Here is a 19,314-nt window from a genome sequence, read left to right as displayed (position 1 = left end):
CTAAACTTGGATTGTTCCTTCACCTTTTTTTCCCTACCATGCCACTGCTGACTACTGCTCTACCATTGACCAGCTGTGTGACTCTGGGCAAATACCAGTGAGACTGGTCTTCCCTTACTTTCAGACAATTTATATGAAAATACATAGCAAGTTATATAAAGACTTTACATACATTAATGTGTATGTAATGTGTGTGACCATAAATTACACAATTTGACAAAATGCTAAATATGTATTCATTGACTTTGGGCTTTTATATTAATTATGAAGAGAAAGTTAAGCTTCTTCTGAAGCATAACAAGGCAACAAATTCTCTAGTCATTAAATGGTACAAATAATAATCTGTTAAGAGATAAATGAGTAAAAAAAGAAAAGCACCCTTATCCGAAGATTTGAGTTGATGGCTTTTGAAAACTGGATAGTGTTAACTCAATAGAGAAAGCAAGGAAAATAAGTAGCCCAGAGTAGCTTTATCAGAACTGGTAAGGTACCAATAGTTAAGTTGGTTGGGCCATTCTTCTGCTTTGCACTTTACATGTTCTACATGTTATGCTTATTCTTTTGTATGTATCAACTATTGATATAGTTATACTTTAAATACAGTATGAATAGTACAGTAAGACTTCTCTTACATTATGCACATCAATTTTTGCCACTCATTTTAAAATTCTAAGCATGGCAAAATCGTTTGCTATTTTACAGTATTTCCATCCAATGTATATCAATACGCTACTTACCAACATACAACATACATATGCTATATATACTTACATCAGATAGACCAAGATAATAATTTTTTAAGATTTTATTTATTTATTCATGAGAGGCACAGAGAGAGAGAGAGAGGCAGAGACACAGGCAGAGGGAGAAGCAGGCTCCATACAGGGAGCCTGAAGTGGGACTCAATCCCAGGACTCCAAGATCACACCCTGAGCTGAAGGCAGACACTCAACTGCTGAGCCACCCAGGCATCCCTAGACCAGGATAATAAATTAACAAGAATTATAACTCACCTAATGTAAGCCTATGGAGCAAGCAGCAACTCACTTCTTGAATTTTTTCATGAACAGGGAATGCTTTCATGGCTTCTACCACAATATTGTAACACCTGACGTTGCCACTCATGAGTACTTCAACATTATTGCCTAAATTTAAAGAAATAATAATTATACAAAGGTAATAACTTCCCATTTGAAATATACATACAAAAACATATTCTATATTTTATAAATATATGCCAGCATAATGGCCATACTTCCAAATTTAAGTATCATGTTCTGTCAAATAGTTGTAAAAAACACTATGTTCAATGCTAATATAATAAGATTTAGGACTCTTCTCTAGCATTAAGGGAAAATTGCTCTACTCTTGTCTCTTGACTTAAAAATAAAATTAAATTAAGGGATAATTGAGTGTTTTTATGTAAATCTAAAAATGTGATTTTTGGTCATAATAAGTTTTCAAATAAATGAATTTGGGGCCTATTTCCTAAGGAGACACCACACCATTGGATAATGCCCTTTATTTTATTCCTTTTTCTCAAATCAACAGAAGGAAAATCAAAATCCTGTCACATAACAGAAAAGCCAAAATCAACTATGACTTATTTCCTGCCCATTCCAAAAGGGCAGCAGAAGAGCAGCCAGTGTAGCAGACTGCAAAATCAAGCTTCCTGAAGCACTGAGATATCTGGGGGAAAACATGGGGGAAGCAGGATATATGACTAGGGGACAAACACAGGCAAACTGGAAAGGAAGAAAAGAATCTACTGGGAAAGGCAGTTAGTCTATAGAAAGAGTGAATATATGAACCTATATAGAGAAAACTAATTTACATTTCTGAATGAAATGTTGACTATTATTAAAACAAACCAAAAAAAGGTGTTTGCAAAACATTTTTCTGCCTTTTTGGCATAATCAAACTAACCGTTTTCCCAAAAATGTATTTTTACTGTTTAAGTTGTATTTTAAAGAGCATTGAGTATAGGAAAACACGTTATAATGAAAGGAAATGGCCTCTGAAAATAATTATCTGATTTTACTCAGAAGAGCAAACATGATTTGCCCTAAGACTCAAAAGCAAACACCTTTCAATTAGAATCAGTGTTTAAAACATTTCACTTTTCTTATTTTTAGTTGCTACTTTCTTTGACCTTTGCATTCTGAATCAACACATTTTTCACTGCAGTTATGTCAGATGTGGGTGGAAGACAATGAATTTCAAAGTAGCCAGCCCAAAACAAATAAATAAATGTATAAATATAGCTGAGGAACAGTAAAATGAAAAATATATTCAGTTTTTTGACAGTGGATGACTCAGAAAATTAAAAGTATGTCCATTTCCTGTTATAGGACAGCCCCATCTATATTCGTATGTTGTTTCTTAGATAAGAAAGATAAGAAAATGATGGATTTTAAAACAATCATGAAGAAAGGGCATTCTTTCACAATGGGATTGGGTTTTTACTGAAGACTCACATCTGCAGACTTCTATATCTGAAACTACGTATGCATATTATATATACTATACTACAGTGTATCCATAGGAAATACAAATTATGTAATAATACTATCAACGTTTTTACATTTATTACACGCCAGGTACTATTCTGCATTTTTCAACTTATTTAATCATTTAATCCTCATAACTTTGCATGTATGAAGATGAAAACATCACTAGATAAATGCGTGTGTATATCCTGGACAAACTCACATAGGTAATACATGAAATATGAAATGCTCACGTGCACTTACAAAACAAAAGTAATAAAATGAATCCTGATTTTAGCCCATTAGTGGTCACCAGTAAAATACAGAGCAAATTAACTTTTTATTTATTTATTTATTTATTTATTTATGATATTCACACACACACAGAGAGAGAGAGAGACAGAGACACAGGCAGAGGGAGAAGCAGGCTCCATGCACCGGGAGCCCGATATGGGATTCGATCCTGGGTCTCCAGGATCGCGCCCTGAGCCAAAGGCAGGCGCCAAACCGCTGCGCCACCCAGGGATCCCAAATTAACTTTTTCTTATTTGTACTTTTTTTTTGTAAGGTAAGTGCCTAGATTTCAAAGCATCAAGAAAATGCTAAACAAGAATCACTATAAAGCTCAAACTCCGTCCTGTGACTTTTGAGCCCTCAAGATCTATTTATGTCTCCAGTCTCATCCACTGATGAGACTCTTATCAAGCCCTGCCCCCACCTCCATTAAGCAGACACTCAGGGCTGGGTATCTGCGTATGTGCTCACACGTGCACACGCACGCACACATACTCTTAAGTACACAGTTTACTGAACTTCTTATATCTTTTTCCGCTAATTATTTTTTATTTAAGTTCAATTAATTAATATGTAGTATATTATTAGTTTCAGAGGTAGAATTCAGTGGTTCATCAGTCTTAAACCCAGTGCTCATTACATCATGTGCCCCTCCCCCCTTAAAGTCCATCACCCACCTACCCCATCCCCCTACCCCCTCCCCTCCAGCAATCCTGTTTGCTTCCTATGATTAAGAGTCTCGGGATCCCTGGGTGGCGCAGCGGTTTGGCGCCTGCCTTTGGCCCAGGGCGCGATCCTGGAGACCCGGGATCGAGTCCCACGTCGGGCTCCCGGTGCATGGAGCCTGCTTCTCCCTCTGCCTGTGTCTCTGCCTCTCTCTCTTTCTCTCTGTGTGACTATCATAAATAAATAAAAATCAAAAAAAAAAAAGAGTCTCTTACGGTTTGTCTCCCTCTTTGATTTCATCTCATTTTATTTTCCCTCCTTTCCCCTATGATCTTCTTTTGTTTCTTAAATTCCACATATGAGTGAGATCATATAACTGTCTTCCTCTGATTGATTTATTTTACTTAGTATAATTCCCTCTACTTCCATCCACATTGTTGCAAGTGGCAAGATTTCATTTTTTGACGGCCGAGTAGTATTTCATTATATATATATATAATACCACACTTTCTTTATCCACTCATCTGTCAATGGACATCTGGGCTCTTTCCATAATTTGGCTATTGTGGACATTGCTGCTCTAAACATTGGGGTGCAGGTGCCCCTTCAGATCAACTACATTTGTATCTTCGGGATAAATACCTAGTCACAGGGTAGCTGGGTTATAGAGTTGTTCTATTTTCAACTTTCTGAGGAACCTCCATACTGTTTTCCAAAGTGGCTGTACCACCTTGCATTCCCATCAACAGAGCAAGAAGGTTCCCCTTTCTCCACATCCTTGCCACCATCTGTCATTTCCTGACTTGTTAATTTTAGCCATTCTGACTGGTGTGAGGTGGCATCTCATTGTGGTTTTTATTTGCACTTCCCTGATGCCCAGTGACATGGAGCATTTTTTCATGTGTCTTTGGAGAAACGTCCATTCATGTCTTCTGCCAATTTCTTGATTGATTATTCATTCACTCTTTGGGTATTGAGTTTGGTAAGTTCTTTATAGCTTTTGGATACTAGCTATTTTTATTGTCTTGGATGCACTATGGTCTCTCTTGCTTCAGGATCTTGACACAACGATGTTCACAATGTTCTGTCTGCATTCTCACTTCACCTCCACATACACAAAGACATCCATACACAAAGCTCTCATCATTAAAGTCTCTACTAAGAGATCTTGCTTCTATCCTTGTTTTTCTTACAGCCCTATGTACTTCTGCTAATACTTGCCTTATAATACACTGTAATCACCTATATACTTAACTATATCTGGCATGGCACCATGGGCTCTGAGAAGGCAAGAAACATATGTGCATGTTTTCTGCTACTGTTTCCCAACACCAAGTCCTGAGCCAGTGGCACTACAGTACCAATCAATAGCAATTAATTAAATTAATAAACAAATAGAATTCACATCTAAAAGTTTCTACATAATAAAAATATTTTAAAAATGCATTCAGAAAGGATATAAAGTATTAACTTTTCATATTAAAAAAAAGAAATCAGGCACATGGAGTACTTACAAGGAATTGCTAGGGAATGTAAACAGTGTAGTACATGAAGCACAATTTCCTCTTCATCTTTAAAATTTTTTAATGCATCGAGCAAGATCATATAATCTTTATTCTCAACAAATTCAATCAACTGCTCCTCTGAAACTAGAAAAATGGAAGACAAAATAATGGAAAAGCTTAAAGATACTATATAAGGTCAGTTGCTCAAAAATATAATATTCATGTTAATTGCATGAGACAAAGTAAACATACATAAAGTTAAAAATACGTATTTCAGCAAAGCCTTTCCTAAGAATTTTATAATGGAAAAAAAAGCTACTGAGATTAAAAGATTTCTTTTTGACCTATATTAGTTACTCCATGTTTTAAAATCTGAAAATGTCAGTGACCAAACAATTCTCAGAAAAACACCTTTATTTATAATTTCATTTGGGAGATTCTAGAGGAAACTGACCAATGATTAATAAGGATGGCCTACTACAAGCGAATATATCACAATACTTAAAAAGGAGTGGTTAATGGTACACTGGTGAAAGGCAGCCCAGTTCAAGAGGAGTGAACTTTTTAGCAAGTGACAAGCACTTAGACTTTGAAGTATTGTCTTAATGGTCTTGATTTCATCAGAAATTATTATAAGCTTTCATAATTAAAGTCTTTTTGATCAAGCCAATAAGTTCCATTTGGAGTATTTTTATTATATGAGTAGCTCAAAAACAAGTAGAAAAATCTGGCTTATCTAGCCTAGGAATGGCACTGACAAATATGCTGGAAAATGCAGCATTCTTTATGATCAGCATTACTTATTTTTCAACTTGATACCAATGGTCCATATAAAATGATGTGAAACTGAATAGGTTCTTCTAATAAATGAGGAGTATCATGGAATCTTCTCATTTTATGGAGTAGTTTCCACAGTATACTTTCAAATTTTGAAAATTCACTTTACAGGTGCCAGTAAGTCCCAGGGAACTTGATAGTCCTAGCAAAACTCGGAAATTTTTCTACTCTGTATTTAGAATCAAAACACTGTCAGTACTGATAATATTTCTATTGAATAAGAGCTTCCTTTTAACATTCCCTGATCCTTCTCCATATGTCCTAGATGGGTGCCACAATACTAGTGAGTGATGTTAGCCTTCTTTCCATCAATAAGAATGTGCCCTTAAACTGCAACACAGAAGATTACAGACCTGCGCAAGACAATGGAACCTCAAACTCAGTTCTGCTCAGTTCTTATCAAAGGTTTAGTTGCAAGATATAACCTTTATAGAAGATATCCCAAAAGACAAGCGGTTCCTTGATTCTCCACTCACAGTAAACCTCTTCTCTGCCAAGGCTGATCATCAGAGAGCTAGCTTCCAGGACCATACTGTTCTGACACTTGATAGAGTCTCTCTCACTGAAATACACTTTGTACTCCTTACAAAATGTGTATACTTTATCATTTCTAGGGTTTATCAAACCCAGGAGAGTATATTCCCAGGTCTCCTATGACCAGGAGACTGATTATGTCTCCTGATAAATGGGTTTATTTTTATCTCAAGTAATTTTGTAACAGGCAATGTTTAACTCTTCTTTGCCTGATAGGAAGCAGAGAGCCAGATTTCTGGTCCATGCCTTTACAAGTATACAGGACCTGAAGTCCCTAGTAAATTTAACCAGGATTTATATTATTTTCCCTTCATGCATTTCCTCATCCATTTTTTCCTCTGGTATATTATAAGTATCTATAAGCTGATTGAAGTCTCTCTGGAACGAGACAAGAATTAAATTAGTAGATGTTGATCTATTCCATTCCTGGAGCTGCCAGAAACGAGAGTGGCAAACTGACATAGACACAGAACCCACATAAGTTATTCTTAGCCTAAACCTCTAGCACTGTTGGTTCTCATAATGATGCAGAAGCTAGTCCCAAAAAATGGTGGTAAACTAAACAACAGTGATGGTAACAAGCTGTGTGCCCACAGGCAAGTGGCTCATGTCACCTCTCTGATCCATGTCCTAATCAAGTCCGTGGAAGGACTAATGGTTCCAACCAACTCCAAAATGACATGATAATCTCTGTTATCAATCTTAGTGTCATGCAATAAAATACATATTTTTTCCCTAAGGGACAATTTGCAAGCCTCCTGGTTCTTTCTACAGAGCCTGTAGCAATTTCTAAAATCCCTGGAGATGACTCAACATCATAAATCCAAATTTAATCTATGCTTTAGCTTCACAGTTTTATTTTTTCTTTCTTAACACCTACACTTCCGGTTTGCAAAGTGAGCCTTAAGCCTTGTGAAGCAATGGAAGAAAGTCTACTACAACTGCATAATTTAAAACCTAGGAATGAAATTCTATCCAGAAAACGGGCAGTTTTTCTGAATTAACCCCATTAGTTATCCTTGACTTGACAGCGCCATTTCTTCATAAATAGTAAAATTTTAGATACCTTCTAATGATCATAATTATATTCTACTTTTCCCTTGCTTCTTCTGTAAGTATGAGAAAAGATAATATGACATTTTTAAATACCTCTTTCAAACAGCACACGTAAAGCTTTGCATCCAAGTTTCTGGACTTCATCATTGGCTGAAAATGTGCGCATGGCATCAAAAATTAACAAGAAAATATCACTTTCTTCATCCAGTATCAGCAAAGTGATTTTGCCTATTTTGAAAAGAGCAATATGCCTCAGATAAATAGATAAATGTCAAATGCTTTGACATTTAGTGTGTTGATTTTCACATTAGGGCTATGAATGATTTGTGGACTCTTCTTTTGGGGGCACCTGGGTGGCTCAGTTGGTTAAACGGCCGACTCTTGGCTTTGGTGCAGGTCATGATCTTGTAGTCATAGGATGAAGCCCTGCATCCAGCTCTGTTTCCTACCTTGGGCACTTAACTGTGCATTGAATCCTCTCTCCTTCTCAATCTCCCTCCAGCTTATGCATGTTTCTCTCTCTCTCTCTCTCTCTCTCTCTCTCTCTCTCTCTCTCAAATAAATAAATAAAATCATTTAAAAAATTTTAAAAACATAAATTGAAATTATTTCTCACACTACTATTTTTAAAAAGATTTGTTTATTTGATAAAAAAAGAGGAGAGAGTATGAGTTGGAGGAGGGACAGAGGATGAGAATCTTCAAGCACACTCCCCATTGCCTGAAGAATCTGAGGTAGGGCTGGATCCTATTACCTGAGCAGACATCAAGAGTCAGACGCTTAAGCAACTGAGCCACCCAGGCGCCCACTCACACTATTTTTTATGTCTTTCCCTGTCCTGTACAATTAAGTAGCCACTAAACACATGTGGCTTTCTAAACTCAAAATTAAAATTAAATAAAATTAAAATTTAGTTTCCCACACTTCAAATGTTCAATAGCCACATATGGCTATTTGTCATGATATTGAAAGATGCAACATATCCTTCATTGCAAAAAAAGTTACATTAGACTGTGCTTCTGGACAGTGAATTTCTATGTTGTAGGAATTTTGCCTCATTTGCCTTAGAGTTCTCCGGAGGCCAACACAACAGTTAAGTGCCCAATAGCTACTAAATCAATTAACTAACAGGCCAAACAATAGAAACAATCTATAAAGTAACCTTTAATAAGTATCTGAGATGAACTTTAAAACACATTAAGAACTTTTCTAACAGCACAAAATTCTAAATGTTATATGGAAGATACTAAATTAACCAGTCTTTTGAAGACACACGTCAGATTTCCTAATTGTCTGCACATTGCTGACTTCAATATATCCCAATGTTGGGACATTTTTCAAATTCATAAACTCTCAGTTTCCTGTCCATTGCAAACGGAGAACAAAGGAAAAAGAAAAAAAGGTTCCCAGGGATGGGTTTCAAATAAATCATGGTTAAGACTCATTGGTGAATCCCATTATGTACTTTAATAAAAGGCTGTGGTAAAGTGGCCTTTCTTACTCCTCTCCCTTCGTCTTTACTCTCCTTCTTCCTTTCTCTTATCTGGTCTTCATTACTTAATAGGGCCAATGAGCACATTTAAAATCTTCCTACCCCACAGGTCCAATCCCTATCATGTCATCTTCCGAGGTATCTGCAACTCTACACATGCTGTTCTCTTGACCTAAAGCACCCTCTACCATTTTGAGGTGGAAAACCACTCCCTGTCATCATGATTAGCTCCCCTGTGAGTAGCCTTTGTTCTCAGAACCTTATATAACAGCAAGTGTCCATTACAGCAGTGATCATAATTATTGCATCATACCAAGATTCTATGTTTTCAGGTCCATAATCATCCAAGCAGAATTGTCCTCAAGGAAAGAACCTGATATGTGGACTCAGACTCTCGTTCTACTAGTTAGTGGCCGATGCAATCTCTTTGTACTTCCATGTTCCTCACTAGAAAACTGAGATCAAATACCTATCTCAAGAGATGTTTTGAGGATTACATTTTTAGAAGCATGTGAAGTATCTTACATGTGAAGCCTGGCATTTAGCATTCAAAAAGGAAGCTATGTACTTTTAAAATATTGCTATTATGTCATACCTTAGAATATATAGAAAAATATTAGAGATATAATGGAGAAAGATATAATAATGACAATGACATGTGTGGCCAACAAGCTAATGGGAATAGGACATGTGGGACCAGGTTTTGGGAGCAAAGCTAGGGACAGAAATTACGTTTGGGGATAATATATAAAGGTGATGCTTAAGGCCATGATATTGGGTGGGAATTTTAAAGGAAAAAAAGAGACAAGGAGAGGAAAACTTGAGTGGTTGGTTAAGTGTCTGACTCTTGGTCTTGGCTCAGGTCATGATCTCAGGGTCATGGAATCGAGCCCTGCGTGTGTGTCCATTTTCAGCAAGGAGTCTGCTTGCCCCTCTCCCTCCATGACTCACCCTACCTGCTGTGCTGGCACTCTCTATCCCTCAAATGAATAAATAAAATCTTTAAAAAGAGAGAGGAGAGAAAATAGAAACAAAGATTTTTGGAAATGACTGATATTTAAGTATATAAGTATTTCAAGTATATGTTCTTATACTTTAAAAAGACATTAAAACACATTTGATAAATGGTTTAAATTTTTTTTAATTTGAGTCAACATTAAAATATACATGTGTATGTATTACCTGAAGTTAGAAGGAGATCTAAGGCCCTCAGTCCAACTGTTAACAGGTTTACACTGGCATTATGAACTGTTAGCATTTTAAGAATCAGTCTGTAATTAAAAACAGAAATCAAGGTAAGAGTGAATTATCACACTTAGATGTTCGTTTTTTTAGATATTGTGTTTCACTCACCTGTATTTTTATTCATCTCATTGTATTTCATTCCCTTTATTGAAGCTCTTGTGCATTTTTCTTTCATTAAAATTGAGCCAAACTTATTAACAATTAAGAGGGAAATATTATGTCTAAATTAAAAAGTTAAAATTTTTTCCTCTGAATATTCAAACTCAATTATTAACTACTTTCACCCAACTCCATATCTAAACTATCATGAAGAATTATATGCATCAAGAGATCAAGCCCATTTGATATAGACTTGTGAATTACATGTTATGGATGTTGATATATTAAAATAGAGAGATGTAATAAAGATGTTAGTTTGTACATATAAATTAAGAACCCATATAAATATTTAAGTTATTGATTTTTACTATTCTTGAAAGAGTAATTGACAATATTTATCATAGTGAACTCAGTATATCAATAATATTCAACTAGTTCAAATTCATTAAATTTAAGTATCTGAGTTCATCAATTCTAAAATATACAATCTTTAGTCTGTTTCTACCTACTGGTGGTTAGCTTTCCATCATTTGGAGAAGACAGAGCCTGGTGACATCCACAGATTCCCAAGAAACTTGCCACATGGTCTCTAGTTGGCAAGGTCAAGACTTGAGAGACCTTGTCTCTCTACTCTGTCAATTATCTTCCAATTCATGTTATCCTACCTGTCCCTGTACCATACCCACTACTCCTCACTTCATCTCCACATGAGAGTTCTCCTTTAGTACTCTAAGACTTTGGTGGAAAAAAGTTCTTGAATACAGGGAGATTATGTTTTACAATAAAGTTTGCTGGGAGGGCAGCCCCGGTGGCTCAGCGGTTTAGCACTGCCTTCAGCCCAGGGCCTGATCCGGGAGACCTGGGATCGAGTCCCACGTCAGGCTCCCTGCATGGAGCCTGCTTCTCCCTCTGCCTGTGTCTCTGCCTCTCTCTCTCTCTCTCTCTCTCTCTCTCTCATAAATAAATAAAATCTTTAATAAAAAAAATAAAGTTTGCTGGGAATGATCTAATATGCCCCACTACAGAAAGCAGTGTGTCTATCTTGTTTACATTACTTCAGTCCTAAAGTAGGAATATTATAAATATATGATGAACAGAGGGTGAATGAATGAATGAGCAAATGAGTGGCTGAATGAATAAGTGAATGAGCTCCCTACAGAAATGTTTATGTAATTTAATTTGAACAGTTAGTTTATACTAGAATATGACTAGATGAGTTTTCTAAAACTCCCTAAGGTTATATAGACTGCTAATCTTTGGGGATTTTGGAAATTCTCAGCGAAGCCAGGGGACACATAACATTTCAATTACTAATTACAGTTATATTTTGTATAATTCCTCATTAAATGCTGCACTCTTTAGAAGTGACTCATAGACTTTCAGAAATTGTTTGGAAATGAGAACATACATTGACTGTAAATATGCTCTTTACAAAGCACTCTTTAGATCCTGGAAACTGAAGAATAGCAACACATAAAACATCAAAGATGGAAAAGCAAGTAAGCACATGTATGCTCACCTGTGAACAAACAGCTCTTACTTGTTTAAACTTGCAACTATGGTTGAAGTATCAACCGTAAACAATACAAAAATGTAAAATTTGGTTTTGCATAAAATACATTTTTCACAAGCTACATGTCATTGGAAGTAATAGGTATTCACTTCTCTGTGGTAAACAGAAGTCATACTAGGTACAAAGAACACCTAAAGTTCATAAGAAAAGATAATTTTTAAACATCAAGGGAAAAAAGTTATACAAAAAGGATTTTCCTGGAAACACATTTTTCTTCAGAAAATTTTTCTGAACTAATTATGGCTGAAGAAGTAGTTTCATCTATGAAGTCATTATGTTGCAAACTGCAGTAACATAGCTGGTAAAACAGCTATCAAGATTTGACTGCAGATGTGCTGAGAGGTAATTTCCTCCTTTTTCTTCATTTTGAAAGCTGTGGTTTAAGCTCATAAATGTATATATATGAATATATATACATGTGCTTTTTAAAAACAGTAAAGCATAAACTTCTAAATTACTACTTACAGAACAAACTTTTAGTACTCATGTTCTTTGAACTAGTTTTTATCAGTTCTACTATTAAAAAGTAAAAACCTTTTGTTGATTTGAATTCATAAGTAGTCATCAGAAATCTACAACCTAACCAATTTTATAACTGTATTATTATATTACTAAAATAATAGCACCTGACATTCTACCTCAAATGTTGTTTTCTAACTCAATTAGATAATATACTACTGAGTTGAAAGAAAGCTCTCTATAAATGTAAGTCATTGATTTCAGAAAAAAAATCTGTATTTTAGAGGATTTTACCAGATTTGCTTGAATTACAAATATATGACATATTAAGGGCAGGATTGTCATATGTCTGGATAAACACTTAATGAAGTTTGTTTCTACACATCTGTCATACTTACTGGTGAACCCCAAGGACTTCCCAATCATGTCCAATATCCTGAGGTCCCATTAAGCTTTGCATTGTATTTGGACAGATTTCTATCAATTTGCAAAGAAGCGACCAACCCACCTGAAAGAAAGAAAGGCAAATATTCACATTTTTAAAACATGCTAAAAGACCATATTCAGTCTCTTCATTCTTAGTAAACTAGGTGACTCCCAAATTTTTAAATAATTATTTTAAAACAAAATGATATCCAAAATACTTACTGAAGAAACCAAGTCATATTTAAAATATATCTTTTAAATACACTTAAAAGGCAGCCCTGGTGGTGCAGCGATTTAGCGCCGCCTGCAGCCTAGGGCGTGATCCTGGAGACCCAGGATCAAGTCCCACGTCGGGCTTCCTGTATGGAGCCTGCTTCTCCCTCTGCCTGTGTCTCTGCCTCTCTCTCTGTCTCTATGAATAAATAAAATCTTTAAAATAAAGAAAGAAAGAAAGAAATACACTTAAAAGATATATTTCTCCAAAAACCATACCAGAAGGGCATACAAAAAAATATTATGGCATTTCTGAATTAAGGAAACAGATGTCTATTAACTAAATAAAAAGAAGTTAAATAAAATGAAATAAAAAATAGTTTCAGAGGACACACAAAGATTATGAAGTACAAGATGTTTTAAGTCACATCTATCGGACAGAATTTCTTCTAAATACTTAAGATTTTAATTGTAGGGGGGGTAAAAAATGAAGTGCTTAGGAATGGAGGCTAAAAAAATATTTTTAATTGAAAAACAAATAGGAATGGAGGATTAGGAAAAGTTGTAAATTCTAATACCAAACCAAGTTATTAGGAAAGACTGCTCCACAAGTACGGTAGCTAGATAACTGGCAGAGAAAAGGAATTGTCTGATGGCACTGTAACACCTGGTACCGGAAAAGAGAAAGTCACTATAAGAAAGAGAGAAGATAGAATTTCTCAAAGGGTCCATCTAGGTTTCTTTAGAACATCCAAATGTGAGTTGATGACATGTGGACATCAAAAATATCCCTAGACATTTTCCCATTTCCAAATGAAATATGATCCTACCAATACGCTGTAAATACAACTTTTTTTAGTCTGTTTATACATGGTGCCAATTTGAATAAGATGATCTTCTAAAAAAAAATACAGTTTTTAAAAATACAACTTTTTAAAAAACATAGTATTTGAATTTCAAACTAGAGATTACATTTAACTCACTCTTCCTATTGTATATTCCTCTCTAAAGTTAAGGGATCTTCCATTCTATTATATTACAGAACTAGATTTTATATAGTCAGGAAAAAGAAAACCCAAAGAAATAGAAAATGCACTAATGTGTAGCATCTAGAGATTAATGAAAAGTGTCTAGGTAGGATGTGTGATAAACACCGATATATGAATCCTGACAGCACGATCCGCTGTCAGCATTGCCCAGGGAAGGAAACAATATAGAAAAGGTAAGACTTCAGCCAGATTTCAAAGGAATTAGAACACAGTCATTCAAAATAGGGAGATGGAAGCCTCTGAAACTACTAAGCTGTGAGGAGAGTAAGATGCTGCGTAGTGAGGACAGTGCTGCAGGGTAAGGCTCTTGCTGGGCAAGACTGGACGCAGAAATGACGCGGAGCTCAGTGACACGGTAAGATTATCCAGTAAGGAATAATGGCCCAAGTTTGTTATTTATGAGAATAAACAAGGGCTATTTCCCAAGATAAAAATGATTACACAAGATCTCTTTACAATATTATTTCTGAATCTTTTCTGAATTAAGCATGAATTGCTTTACTCTGTCATTACATCCTTTTACATAATTTCAAATTGTTTGAAAAGGCAGCAATTTCTGACAGCTATTTTTACCTATATTTAAGTAGGACATCCTCCTCCACGTAAGCTGAACAGACATCGACAATCCAGCTGTCATAGAAACCAGCTATTTTCGTGCTTTCATAAAACACATCGAAGCTTTTTCCTCACGTATTTAAGAAAATAACATTTGGAACAGCTTCCGGTAGGAAATAAATCATAAGTCACATAGGATGCTCTACTCATTTCTGTACCTGCATGAGTGACTCAAGGAGAAAACCTGTTTTGTTTTGGTTGGTGAATAAGCAGCATCAGTAATTGCTTTGCAAAAAAAAGATTGAGGCAACTGAGCCTCTGTGATTAAACAATCTCTGGCAGCAGAGCAGAGGTAACAACTGATCCATTAATCTCCTCAATTAAAAGCTTATCACTCAGAGAGTAGGTTCCTATCCTGCTCAGTTATAATACAATTAAATTGGTAGTTTCACGTTATTATAATTATTCTGGAAATTCAAGCATCTAATTAATGAACAATGGGAAAGAGTCTGGGGTTAAAGAAAAAATTAGTGACTTTCATTTATTTCGTTCTCTTACTTCAAAGGTTGAAACTGTGTGGATAAAGACAAGTAATGTAAAATTAAGGAGCACTGAGAAATGATGAGATGATTGGCAAAAAAAGGAAACTACAGGACAGCTAGCCTAACTGCCAATTCTCTAAAGACTGTCATTTATTAAGGAGCAGTAATAAAATATACAAAGACCTTGAAAAAAGAATTTGGACTCTGGAATATCACATTAAATGAATTCTGGAAAGAAACCTTAATATTTACTTTTAAATTTACCTTACCTTCTTCAATTCATCTTTCAGAAGTTTTAATTCAGCACTTCCAACTAACTCAACATATAAAGCATTAAAGGATGTGTGTATATGTATATACATATAATTAATATATATTAATTACACCACAAATATGAAGAAATCTGAAGCAAAAAAACCCACTTTAAGTGGAGTATTAAAATATTGGTAAAGTGACCCCTTTCTATATTCCCTTGATAAGACCAATGATAATTAAAACTGATAATGTAATTGTGCCTAGCAAGGCCACAGTATTTGTAACAAATCACTGTACTTCTTACTTGCACGAAAAGCTTGTGAATTCAGAACGTATAGTGAAAAGAGATTCTGAAGGTATGTGAAGACTTGAGTCCTGGCTCTGTCATTAGCAATGTGGTACTTAACTCTGGTAAAATGTAAAGGTAAAAATGTCCAGTGAGATTTCTGAGAGAGCATTGTGATTCCAGTGAGAATTAAATGATGGGATAACATGCCTTTTGCAGACGAATACACACATGGTGGGGAAATGAATAACTCTATTCCATTAAGTAACCAAATCAAAAGACAATTCCTTATTTTCTTGCATACGTTGTCTCCGGTACCCACTGGACGAGGTATTAAGTGACATTCAGAGCCACTCCATGCAAACATGTCCAGGTGTGGATAGCTTCTAAAACAAAGAATGAAGTGGTGGGTGGGTCTGTTCCAGCTTCTCCTGGATTCTCAAGTTTAGCACTGCCTCTCTGGACCCTGCACAGCAAGCCCTCCAAAGGTCCCGCGGGTTCTGAGTGGCACCCAACACGAAGACTCTCTATACCATGCACGGAAGCCAAGGAATAGAAGCTGCCAGACAAGGCACTTCTGAACACCAAAGCAGAGGCAAGTGAGAAGGGATGATGTGGGAGGGAAGCAGCAAGCACAATGGGCCAGCTCTAAGATGTGACTCATATTTCATGGGCAAAATTCAGGCACTGGATGCTAAAAGGAACAGTGTCTCTATCACGCCTCCCATCTTTTCATGATTTTGTTTGCTAACAACTTGAAAATCAATAGTCAGATGGGAGATATTTCAGTTGAAGAAAATTTAAAATAACCATTTATCCCAAATGTAAATGTCCTCATTTAAAAGACGCTAGGAATATGGTTCACCCAGACTAGACATAGCTGGATACAGAGACGAATGAACATAAAGATAAAGGTAGATACAGATTTAGAGATCCAGATTATTCTTACTTGTGTCTAGCCTCTCCAGTAAGTATTAAGAAACACTGGCTTTCTGACTACACCTTGAGAGAGTTCAAAATTCAATTCTCTTTCTCTTCAGGACCCAACAACATGCAAGTGCCTGATTTCAGTTCTCTAAATCTCAAAATCTACAAAGGAAGTTAATATGTTAGCCAATCATTTGTTTTGACTGTAAATCATCCTCAATTATCATCTTCATTTTTTTAATGTTTTGAAGGCATTTAACAAATTTTTGTGTTTCCTGTGGTACCGATTTTAAGTCTCACTTTTATATTCAGTTTATATGAAAAGAGTTGAAAAATACAAATATAAACTTACAGGAGGATGGTAAAACATCGCTTTCTTTAGATAACACAATGCACACTACAATTAAAGGCCAGAAATCTGTTCTCAAATTTAAAAAAGAAAGAAAGAAAGCTTAAACCTATGAGAATTTGCCAGTTACTTCATTTTATTAACTTAATCATCATTAATTTTTTAGTGGTTAATTATTCTCCTTTCCCTAACTGTTCACAGCGGTGTCATCTCTAGAACATGCTGTTCTTGGTAAGATTCTTAGAATAATTTGATTAAATGCTGATACTGGTGAACTCATCTAGCCAATCACAGAAGTAAATTTCAACTTCTGATTATTTCCTACCCACCACCAACCATATTTTGTAGGTCAGTTGTATAAATCTACTTCTACAAAACAATTAGGGAGCTCTTAGCGGGCCCTTTCACATCAGTAACATTTGATCATGACTTGTATCGCTTCCTTCTTCAAATCACAGTCAGTGGTTTGAAAAGCCAAATGCCAGAATTAACCCAGAACTTTTGGGTGTATAATATTGACAGAAAAACATCTATTTCCAGACAATAAGGGAAACGGGTGACATGAAAACAACTCCTTTACCTGCTGCACACTAGCGACTCTCATATACAAGTCCAAGACGATCAACACAGGCACGTGGACTTTTTTGCCTTGAAATAACTTGGAGGCTGGAAGAGAAGGGGGTGAGGGAAAAAGAAGCAAAGTCACCATCCACGCACAGGGGATGAAACGGGGGGAGAAAGCAAAAGAAGTGAGCGCAAGACCTCCCTACAATTCTCAGCTCCTTTCTGCCCTGAGGAGTTGACAGTCTGTGGCTTCTCACGAGCCCAGGTTTGTGCAACTCCGAAAAACGCGAGGGAGAAAGTTTGCAAAAAGAGGCAGGAGGGGAGTGGAGGAGAGAGTTTCCTTGCGACTCATTACCGTGGTCGGCGTACGTGAACACCAGCATATCCTCCAGGATTTGGACCAGGGTCTCTATCTGTTTTCCTTCCTGGACATTGTTCAGCCTGACTACCAACTTCTTCAGAGTTTCCTCGTCCTCCTCCTCGCAGCCCTGACAGCTGCCACTGGCCATGACGGACTCTGCTCCACGCGGGTCCCTCCCTCGCGGAGGCCGGCGGCTGGGGCCGGGATAGGGGCGGGGGTTAGAGCCCGGGTTAGAGCCCGGGGTTAGGGCTCGGGGTTAGAGCCTGGGTTAGAGCCCGGGGTTAGAGCCCGGGGTTAGGGCTCGGGGTTAGGGCTCGGGGTTAGAGCCCCGTGTTAGAGCCCGGGGTTAGGGCTGGGGCAGGGGCCGGGGAGGGGGGGTTAGGGGGCGGGGTTAGAGGCCGGAGTTAGGGCTCGGGGTTAGGGCTCTGGGTAGGGCCCGGGGTTAGGACCCGGGCTTAGGACCGGGGCCCGGGGCTCCGCCGCCGCTCGCCGGCACGAGCACAGCTCAGCGCCGCAGCCTGCGCGCCCCGCCCGCCCCGTCCGCGCCCGCGCCCACGCCCGCGCCCGCCGCTCGGGGAGGAAGGCCCCGCGCCCCGCGCCCCGCGCCGCCCTCCCTCGCCGCAGCCCTCCTCCTCGGCTGCCTCCTGCCCCACCCGGGCCCCAAAAAGGAGCTCAGCGGCCTGCGGAGCCTCGGCCGAGGGAGGGCGCCTGCGGCTGGGGCTGGGCCCGGCCGGGTGGCCCCGGTCCCCGACCCCGGAGAGCGCCGCCTCCCGGCTCCTGCTCCTGCTCCCCGCGGCGGCGCGGCCGGGAGTCGAGCGGGAGGAAACGGAGCCCCAGGCCCGGGCCCCCCGCGCCCGCCCCCGCGCGCGCCCGCGCCCCCGCCGCCCCCGCCGCCCCCGCCGCGCCCCAGGCCCCGCTGCTTCAGCGCCGCGGAGGGGCCGCCCGCTAGGAAACCTAAAAAATGAAAGCCGCCGCCTATCTCCAGATCTAAGAATAGAAATCTGGGCGTCGGGAAAGGAGGACACCGCCCAGTTGGCCCCTTTTAGGAAAACATGTTCTTTAGAGTTCCCCCTATAGGGAAATGAATAATTTCCCACCAGGGATGGAGAGGGATTTCTGCAATCAAAATGTGCCCCGGCTGAAGGCTCTTTTCTTTTCTTTCTTTCTTTCTTTTTTTTTTTTTTCCTGTGGTTGCTGTGGCTTTTTGTAGGGGAGAAAATCCCTTCCCACCCAGCCACCCATTCCCCCCGCCCCCTCGGTTATTTATCTTAAAGCTCCATTGGCCAAAAGTTCACTAAAATTAACTTTTGGAAATTTGAGTTTGCGCTCCGTAGGGTCTTGTTAATTGGGGTGCACCAAAGAATAAGCAGTTCTCAGCCCTATTTAAAGAGAAATACAGGGTAAATGAAAAGATGAAAGCGGAAAACCGGAAAAGGTGAAAGATACAAACCTGAACATTGTTCTCCTGGTATTTAAGATTACTTATAAGTGTCTGTAACTCTAAAGTTAAAAAGGAAAAAAAAAAAGGTACCGAAGTA

The 19,314-nt window shown here is 38.1% G+C and overlaps 1 protein-coding gene across 2 annotated transcripts in view; it reads right to left on the bottom strand.

The window, feature by feature from the left end:
• LRRK2 (leucine rich repeat kinase 2) overlaps positions 1-18,926 on the bottom strand; it is a 136,970-nt gene extending 118,044 nt beyond the window's left edge. Inside the window, exons 1-8 of one of the 2 annotated variants that reach the window (XM_055318624.1) lie at positions 18,874-18,926; positions 17,771-17,970; positions 17,432-17,517; positions 12,648-12,757; positions 10,056-10,144; positions 7,475-7,609; positions 4,964-5,098; positions 1,014-1,145 (exon numbers count right to left, since the gene is read on the bottom strand). In XM_055318624.1, coding sequence (XP_055174599.1) covers positions 1,014-1,145; positions 4,964-5,098; positions 7,475-7,609; positions 10,056-10,144; positions 12,648-12,757; positions 17,432-17,517; positions 17,771-17,924 — 841 coding nt within the window. In that variant the 5' untranslated portion in view covers positions 17,925-17,970; positions 18,874-18,926. Of the gene's footprint in view, positions 1-1,013; positions 1,146-4,963; positions 5,099-7,474; positions 7,610-10,055; positions 10,145-12,647; positions 12,758-17,431; positions 17,518-17,770; positions 18,276-18,873 lie in introns of those variants that run through there. The other variant, XM_055318623.1, reaches the window with a different exon arrangement.
• Positions 18,927-19,314: the final 388 nt, after the last annotated feature.

This window comes from Nyctereutes procyonoides, unplaced genomic scaffold, assembly GCF_905146905.1.
Source record: "Nyctereutes procyonoides isolate TBG_1078 unplaced genomic scaffold, NYPRO_anot_genome, whole genome shotgun sequence".
In the NCBI taxonomy this organism is placed as follows: Eukaryota; Metazoa; Chordata; class Mammalia; order Carnivora; family Canidae; genus Nyctereutes; species Nyctereutes procyonoides.
The sequence above is the reverse complement of the archived record's forward strand: the minus strand, read 5'-3'. Positions and strand labels throughout refer to the sequence as shown.